The sequence below is a fragment of the Gadus morhua genome, chromosome 3 (assembly GCF_902167405.1).
Source record: "Gadus morhua chromosome 3, gadMor3.0, whole genome shotgun sequence".
In the NCBI taxonomy this organism is placed as follows: domain Eukaryota; kingdom Metazoa; phylum Chordata; class Actinopteri; order Gadiformes; family Gadidae; genus Gadus; species Gadus morhua.
The window spans coordinates 19301490-19310584 of record NC_044050.1 but is presented as its reverse complement, the minus strand read 5'-3'; the positions used below and the strand labels follow the sequence as shown (position 1 = coordinate 19310584).

The 9095-nt window shown below is 42.4% G+C and overlaps 1 protein-coding gene across 2 annotated transcripts; it reads left to right on the top strand.

The window, feature by feature from the left end:
- Positions 1–1144: 1144 nt before the first annotated feature.
- Positions 1145–8927, top strand: parn (poly(A)-specific ribonuclease (deadenylation nuclease)). 2 transcript variants are annotated; one of them, XM_030350745.1, is made up of 26 exons: positions 1145–1260; positions 1486–1563; positions 1654–1733; positions 1858–1925; positions 2300–2381; positions 2495–2555; positions 2810–2975; positions 3113–3175; positions 3264–3302; positions 3389–3431; positions 3529–3609; positions 3710–3766; positions 3906–3983; positions 4098–4141; positions 4223–4265; positions 4381–4456; positions 4556–4666; positions 4783–4852; positions 4946–5001; positions 5120–5206; positions 5296–5370; positions 5489–5660; positions 6719–6846; positions 7693–7735; positions 7869–8023; positions 8111–8927. In XM_030350745.1, exons 1-26 carry the CDS (start codon positions 1242–1244, stop codon positions 8155–8157), a joined length of 2022 nt encoding a protein of 673 aa, XP_030206605.1. In that variant the 5' UTR covers positions 1145–1241; the 3' UTR covers positions 8158–8927. The 2 variants fall into 2 exon arrangements, with proteins under 2 accessions (XP_030206605.1, XP_030206604.1); XM_030350744.1 differs by having other exon boundaries at positions 7669–7735.
- Positions 8928–9095: the final 168 nt, after the last annotated feature.

Below are 9095 nucleotides of genomic sequence, written 5' to 3'. Positions count from 1 at the left end.
ATGATTAATGATACTCATCTATGTGAAGACACAGATCATGTTAATGATTGCTCACAAAAATTATCAACAATGACGTGGGAGAGAGTTGTTCAAAAATGAGTTGTGCTATTTTTAGAACAGACCTGCGGGCGCTTCATATGGCCCTTGCGGGCACCCTGGTCCCCACGGGCACTGTGTTGGTGACCCCTGACCTGATGTATCATAATGTTGTTGTGCGTTTATGTGCTGCTGTGTTATCTTCTTTCTTAGTTTAATAAATGTTCTATGTGATCTGGCCTACTTGTGTCGGTGGGAATGAATTTCCTCACTGGACAAAAAAATAGAAATATTTTATTGATTACTTTTTAACCTATATGATGAGAAATTAGGTATAAAAAGGAAAAGAAGAGCCCTTTTGTCTGCACTCCTGAATTTCATATGAAGCATATTCATTACACCGTTATTCGTTTTTTGTTAGCCTTAGTTTTAGCTTTGGGCAGAGGTGTCTGCATATTATTGAGTGTAAATGAGCATATGTAAATGATTGAAATAGCTAATTAGCCATTATGATTAAATCTAACTTTTACTAATCTGATGTTCTAGTTAGAAGTCAGTTTTGCTCTGCCAGACTTTGGCCCAGATTCAATCAGCTTTATAGGAGTCAACCTCAACCTTGAAGAGCACCTCTTGAAAAGAGACTGAAAAAGTATTTCCTTTTGCAGGAGGTGGAAGTGTATCGCCTGCAAATCCCATCCAAGTGAAAGAGGCTTCTGGTGGTTTGCAGTCAAATGCAGATATTGAGATGAGGGTCCAATTAGATGTTTTTTGTGACCAATTGATTATTCATATGAGGAGAATGAACAAGTAGGAATAATAAATAAATGCATGAAAAACATGAGATAAAACCTGCTGCTGTCACCACACGCCCACGCACGCACACAGCCCCCCCCCCCACACACACACGCACGCACGCACACACACACGCACACATTTTCTAATTTATGTCACATGTTTCTGAAGATATGCAACCTCTTTCAAGGGACAACTTTAAACATAAATATTGTCCAATTAAAATATGATGACGTTAAATGTCAAACATAAAACGAATATTATTTTATATAAAATATGGAGGTTAATAACTACTTTTATTGTGTGCAACGTCAAATGCGTCAGCCTGCAGCACCGGAAGTGTTAGGAAAAGGGTTAAAAAACCAATTGTAACAGGCTAGCTATCGTTAGCTGTCAGTGGTATTTCTGCAGGGATGGAGGTTACACGGAAAAGTGAGTAGCGGGATTTGTATAACGGAGTTTCTTCCTTTGCTGTTTACTTGTAGCAAGAATATGGTGCAATAAAGATAATTGAGTTTCACTGTAGTCAGAATCTCCCCATTGATCTATGTAAACGCTGGTGCATCGTTGTTGCTAGCGGTGTCGCTAACGTGCCTGCTGGAAAGCATGCACACCTGGTAGCCTTGCACATTGCTCAACTTGCCCCTTCTCTTGCAGATTTTAAAGACTGTTTAAGCGCCGTGTATAGTGCGATAGACGAGGCTGATTTCCTTGCTATCGATGGTGAATTCTCAGGTAACTATGGGCACATTTGAATCCACATTTCTCAAACGCACTGCTGCAACTCAAATCCTAATCGCTGTGCATTCTGTAATATTTCAAAAGGTATAAGCGATGGGCCTAATGTCAGTGCACTCACCAATGGAATGGATACACCTGAGGAACGATACGCGAAGCTTAAAAAGGTTTGCACGAATTCGTTGTACTTCACTTTCTCCCTCCTCATCATCATTGCTACCAGCATCCACTTAAACGCGGGGGTTGTTGTGTTTGGCATTGCGTTAATCTCTTATTTTCCTCTCCTTCTAGCATTCCATGGACTTTCTATTGTTCCAGTTTGGTCTGTGTACGTTCAAGTATGACACGGAGGCGTCCAAGTGAGTGGTTGCAGACTGTAGGACTGACTACGCGCACACATGCTAAAATGTGTTTATGTTTGGATTATGTTCTGTTTATAATATTTGTAAAATCAACGCCTGCAAAGTTGTATTTGAATAAGTGCACCATAATAAGTGTATCCATCAAGTTTCCCCCTGTAATATAAATGAGACTTATTATTTGAGTTAACTACCCATTTAAAACAATAAACCACCAGGCAGTTATTTTGTGTGCATGAACAAAAAATGTAAATTATTGTATGTTGCTCAAATTAAACAAAAATGTGCCCAAGTACTGATGCCGCTACCAAAGCCATCATAACAATGGACAAGCTCACCAATCTAAATATATCCTATTTTCCCCCTCTCCGCAGGTACATCATCAAGTGTTTTAATTTTTATATATTCCCGAAACCCTTCAACAGAGCATCACCCGACATTAAATTCATCTGTCAAGTAAGTCCTTGGTCAGCTAAATCTGTCCCTCGAGCTATGGTCATTAATCACAGGACTATAAGTATATTTATTGGGCTAAACTTTTGTCAAGTTAAATGCTGTTTTTGTTTCAGAGTTCAAGTATTGACTTTCTAGCAAGCCAGGGGTTTGACTTTAACAAGGTCTTCCGCCATGGTGAGTGAAATAAAGTCTTTATTTACATTCTGTTGAACATCCACACTAACCTTACAATACTCCATGTTCGTAATGGTTCTTGCTAAAAAAATAACAATTCAAAAGACTGCCACGTGAACGGCCTATTTGGAGTTGTTCGAAAAGTCATACATTTAAATCACCAACGTGCACTTTAAACGCCTCGTTCTCCACGACTTCACTTCCTGAGTGAAGTTGTGGAGAACACTTCCTGATTTTAATTGTTCTTGTCTCAGGGATCCCCTACCTAAACCAGGAAGAGGAAGGCCGTGTGAGGGAGCAGGCAGAGGAGAGACGGAACCAGCAGGCCAATGGAGCCGCGACACCGTCCTACATCTCACCGTCCTCTAAAGGGCCCGCGCACGTACCCGAAGAACACAAGGACTTCATCAGCCGTGTCATGTACGTTCCTCTGATGATCATATTCATAGACGTTTTGAAAGGAGTCGGCGTTTCCCGGCTGGAGACGTTTCATTGTATGCCGTTGGTTAACATCTTAAACTTGTCGATCAAGCAACATGTCTCGTCCTCCTCTGCAGCGAGAAGGTCGATGGCCTCTTCACCAACTCTGAGAAGACGGTGGAGTTGGAGCCATGTACCGGGTAAACCACCCGCTACTTGCCTCAACAAAAGTACCCTACTTTTTTTGTATTTGTAGCTGACTCGTTCGCCACTGTTCTTCACCCGTAGGTTCCAGAGAAAGCTGATATACCAGACTCTTAACTGGAAGTGAGTTTGGCTACTTTTGTTCTCTGCTGTTGCAGTAGTGTTGATGGGCTCTGGCTAATGGCTAATGCATTCTCCTGCTCTTTTAGGTACCCTAAGGGTCTTCATGTGGAGACCATAGAGACGGAAAAGGTAAGAGTTTCTCACTTCAGCCTTAGACCACGTTATCTAATGCAACTTTAAGCCCAGGAGAACAAGCGTGGATGTTCTGTGCCTCGTGTGTTTGCAGAAAGAGCGCTACATTCAGATCAGCAAAGTGGACGACGATGAGCGAAAGAGGAGGGAGCAGCAAAAACTGGAGAAGGAGCAGGTAGATATAGTCTTTTGAGTACGGACGTCGTTAGATTTCTGACTCAAACTGGGGCCGTTAATAAATGTTGTTTCCCCCCCATGCATTCATCTTCTCATAGGAGGAGCTAAATGATGCAGTTGGCTTCTCAAGGGTCATCCATGCCATCTCTAAATCTGTAAGTGTCTTTTATTATTTGATTAAAAGTTTGCTTTTCTTAAAGATTTCCTAATCTGAAATCCATTGACCGTTTGCTGTTGTGAACTTGGGTGTTCTTGATGCCGTTCACATCTTGGCTTTGTGTCACTCTGTGTCAGGGTAAGCTTGTGGTCGGACACAACATGCTTCTGGATGTCATGCACACAATCCACCAGTTCTACTGCCCACTGCCACAGGTAACATGGATACACAATGCATAATGCACCATTGACTGAGGCTGTGTGTGTGGTTCATGTCTTTTATAAAAAAAAAAAGTTTCATTGAATTTGTTTACACTTTGTTCTGTCTAGGACCTCCAAGACTTCAAAGAAGTATCCATGTGTGTGTTCCCAAGGTGAGCTTTATAAGAATTTTAAAATACTGATTTTCTTTTGCCACTTGGTTTCAATAAAAAATATATATATTACGTTTTTAGACTCCTGGACACTAAACTGATGTCTTCCACGCAACCTTTTAAGGTAACAAACGCCATTGCGCACAAGCATTCCTCACTAAATATTCCTAGACGGGAGGTTTAACGTATCTGACTTACTTGTTAGTGTTGGTGACATTCTGCCGAATGCCCTTTTCTAGGACTTGATTCCCATCACCTCTCTGGCAGAGCTGGAGAGGCGCCTCAAGTTGGCCCCCTTCAAATCTCCTAAAGTTGGTGAGAAGATATGCTCGTATGGATTTCACGCATCCCGCATGGCTTAAGTCCCATCCTCTTTGACACGCACACTTTGTCTGCCCACTGTTCTCCTGCCAGAGACTGCAGAAGGCTTCCCCCGATATGACACAGCCCAAGAGCAGCTCCATGAGGCCGGCTACGATGCCTACATCACTGGCCTGTGTTTCATCTCCATGGCAAATTACCTGGGTAAAACGCATTTCCACCTCTCTGCCTCGGTGCAAATGCGTTGCAGAAAATCATTGCAGAAATCGTTTTCGACTGCTAGGTTTGAAGTGTTGTCTCCTTTTCCACTTTCTCATTAGGTTCATTTTTGACCCCTCCCAAAGCCCACATCTCTCCTCGCTCGAAACTAATGGAGCCCTTTTTCAACAAGTATGCTTTCTTTCTTTTTTCCTGAGTCGTTACTTTTTCTTATTGAAATTTTCGAAAACCTAATATATAATTTTCGTTTCCTTTTCCACTCAGGCTTTTCTTGATGAGGATCATTGATATTCCCTACCTCAACATGACCGGCCCTGACTGTAAGTGAACCATTTTCTGTTCTGAATAATTTCGGCATGTAATTGTTTTGGTTTTAAGTTCAATCTATTATCATTTTTCTCTGCTACTTTTGCATCATGAATTTATTTTCTTCCTCAGTGCGACCCAAGCGGGACCATGTTCTCTACGTCACCTTCCCTAAAGAATGGAAAACCAGCGACCTCTACCAGCTCTTCAGTGCCTTCGGTAAAACACACCCTTGCTCATATCTATGCCATGAAAGCCTCATCCGTCCCATGGACCCCATACTTAAATCTGTTCCCCCGCCCCCCCAGGTAATATCCAGGTGTCCTGGATAGACGACACCTCAGCTTTCGTCTCTCTCAGTCAGACGGACCAGGTTCAGATAGGTGAGGATCCCACGATACTTCAAATGAAATTATACCACATTATTACAAACTCCCTATTATTCAACGCTAAAAATGTTACTGCAGGTGACTTTTTTTAAATCTGTTTTTGTTTCTGTAGCAATGAACACCAGTCGCTATGCAGAGAGCTACCGAATCCAAACGTACGCAGAGTACATGAAGGGCCGGCGGCAGAACAAGGATGTCAACAGCCAGCCTGACCAGTCCTGGGGAGAGGAGGGCTGGGTCAAGTCCCCCACTACAGCTGGAACTACGGGCTACGGCTATAAAGGGTACCGACCCGGAGCTCCAATGGGGCCCGTACTTTACAACTATACCCTAGCCGCGTTTACATGGACACATCTGATCCGCATAGATTTCCCTGCGGAAAAGAAAATGATCGTGTGTGTGTGTGTGTGTGTGTGTGTGTGTGTGTGTGTGTGTGTGTGGGGATGCCTCATTCGGAATACAATTATCTGTTCGGCATAGAATTCTATGCCGAATAGAAGAGGTGGTGTAGTCCGTTTTAATCGACATGTATACACTTAACTTTGAGCAGCTGCAGTAGTTTGCAATTGGTCCACTGAGCTCCGTCGGTACTTTTATGCACACCAAACTTGAACGCTGTCGAGGAAAGTGGATTTATTGCCTGATTCACATCTTTGTTAACACTCGTAAGTAGTCCGGTAAGCGTGTCCGGTTGCTAAGCGAAGGGACATGGGTGTTTATTAATGTTCGCGTATCGTAGTGTCCGCGCGTCCGAGATAACTGTAAATTAGTAGGCTACTACTAGTACTTTTGCAGGCTGAACGTTAAAATACTTCTTAACTTGGGATGGCAGCTGCAGTAGTTCGCAATTGGACCTTCGAGGAGACAAATGTCCTCTTGGAGGTGGGGGTAAATATAAAGATCGGACGAGAAATCGACGTAGCTGTGCTGTCCTCCTCCTCCTTAATTGAAGGAGCAGGCAGAGAAAATCTCTCTCCTGCTGTGCCTTCATTAAAATCAAATTCACAATGCCAAATAGTGATAAGACGTCCATTATGTCGCCGCCGGTCCAGAGATGTGTCAGGTGTGCGCGAGAGACATAACGGACACTTTTGTTACTGCCATGTATACAGTACATTCGGATCACATTTTAGGAACAGATATATTCCGTATAGAAATTTATGTGGATCAGATGTGCCATGTAAACGAGGCTAATGCCGTCAACTAAAGGCTTTTAGTCAACGGATTTCTGTCTGGGACAGACCTGCTGTCTACTGAAGGTCTAGCGACATGTGCAGAGCATTACTATGAGCCACACAAACGTGTATGTATTATGTGTATGCATCATTTATTTTTTCTGAAGGACTTTGGGTAAGCGCAGCATAAGTCCCAATCAAGCAGACCAAGGGGCTGGAGAAGCTCAGGCCACCGACGGCTGGAATCAAAGCAGCCATCCAGATGGCATGGGGAACAAGAAGCTGAAGACTGATGGTGTGCCTCCCTTTTTATACTCGACCTAAGAAACGGATTCTGCATGCTGAATCATGTAGCACTATCTGTTGACTACTAATCTCACACATCAGATTTAAGATTAATAATCTGATGGAAGATGTGGCGTTTCACTCTTTCGCTTGATTTATATGGCTGGAAGCGGGGATTTGAAATTATCTAATTGGCTGTTAAAGGGGAAATCCGTTGTAAAACGGATCTGGGGTATGTTTAATATGATGACGAGTGGGGATGTTCGTTTGGGAGCAAAAAAGCGCTTGTAGACGCATTCTTAAGTTGGCTGTTTTTAGCCGACTCTACCAAGACACTATAAACTTGGAACGATTGGGGCATGTGTTATGGTGAAAACTAGATCGCTATTTTAAACCATTTCAAAGGCTAGAAGTAGCCTAACACTACTTTGGTAGTATAATAAGGGTCTTAAAATATAAAACGAGGCATTTATAACTAAGTGTACGGATTGTTTATTTAAAAATTACATTTTATACACACAATACCATCAGTAGTTCACCCGTCGACGCCATCTTGTAGTAATAAACGACTTGGTAGTCGTTTATTTTAAATGGTTAGAATCAACACTGTGTAGACCAGGCAGCCACTGTAGAAATGCACTTACTTTCCTGATTGGGGGGTGGAAACGAGCGGTAATGCCACCCCTTAGTTTCTGGTTTCCAGCCTGAATATGTGCCATCTGCCCCAGAAGTTTTGCTGTAACAGGACTGCTTGATCCATAGATGAATTGTCTGTAAGCTCTTGAATGACGGGTGGGGGTCGGTTGTAACATTCTCAACGCTGTCCTTATAGAGCTATACTCTCAATCGTACGCAGGAGTGGTCGACAGCAGGACGTCCGAAGGCTGGCTTAAGACTCCGTAAGTCTATTGCTGATGAAGCTGCACATGTATATCCCATCCCGTGTTTATCGGTTTAGCTTCACATTACCATAACCATTTTCTGCTGTGGGCTTGTTTTTCCTTAACTGTCCGTCCTCTGGTGTTCGTGCAGGTGTACTTCAGAGTCTTCAGATTTGAGTCCGATCCATGAAGAGCAAAGTGCCGAAGGCCCAGTTCCAGCTAATGAGGCTGAAAACACCTGGCAAAACCCTGTGACCAATCAAGGCAAGAAGGCTCGTAAGAACAACAAGAAGAGGAAGAATGAAGGTTTGTACGCCCATCTTGTAAAGTGACAGAAATGCAAATAATTTTGATCACCACCCCTTTTATATTGAATAGATCTTTCTCATGTAGGTTCTGAATCAACTGCATCCCTGTTTGATGTCCCCGCGGTCTGGTAGTAAGTGGTCAGGGGTGGGAGGCCCCCCCCCCCCCCCCCCCTCAGGAAGAATCTGTTTCGCTTCAAACCTTTGCTTACTGGATCTCATGGCACTTAATGATGCGGATCATGACTAGCATTCGGTCAACTCCTCCTCTGACTCTGATCATTTCCTCAACAGTTACCATTGGTACCGGCCAACACGTTTGACTGTATTACTGAAGGTAATGCAAAAGCCATAATCGCAGCAGGCATCTTGTAATGTAAGACTGGGCAAATCTTCAATTCTTTACTGTTCGGTAAAAGTTTTACGGGCACGTACATGCAGGAAGATGTCGACACTGCGGCACTATTCACTATTCGCCAATTTTAACCAGCTGGTCCGCTCCTTTAGTCTTGTGTTTTGTGTGTGGCTACCTGTGCGTCTAGAAAGAATTGTGCTGGAAGCATCACTTGACTTGACCCTATAGTTTAGTGTTTTAAAAAAAAAAACAATCAAGTCCTTTTTTTTCATTTTAAAGATTGGATAGTTACTGTCGACTTTTCCAGTTTTATTGAATCTATAAGCTTCTCCATGATCCTGTATTTATATTGGTGGTATATAATTTGACCCTTTGAAGGAGGAGCCTTGTATGGAAATGTGTTACTATGAATTTATTTGTTGTGTTTTTGTAAACTCCCTGTTCTACTGCGCAATGTGTAAACGTTAAGAATACGTGTACATTTTGTATAAGGAAATTTAAAAAAGAAATTTCCTTAAAGGAAAAATTAAAGAATGTTTCTTAGTACAGATGTTCATTCTATTATTTGTAAAAAATGATATCTTTTATTTGTGAAAAACAATTGTCAAAGCACGCAGGTATCCAATTGAAAGTCAAAACTTTATTTCTTAGGTATCAAAATCTAACTTGGATCTAGTATGGGTGTTTTCTTGACCATTCCATTTCTAATTTGATATAC

Bases quoted from the DNA above. Each gene is read 5' to 3' on its own strand.
- parn (XM_030350744.1), top strand. The intron at 4,667-4,782 runs GTAAAACGCATT...CTTTCTCATTAG, and splicing joins CTCCATGGCAAATTACCTGG to GTTCATTTTTGACCCCTCCC. The intron at 6,847-7,668 runs GTGTGCCTCCCT...CTGTCCTTATAG, and splicing joins CAAGAAGCTGAAGACTGATG to AGCTATACTCTCAATCGTAC.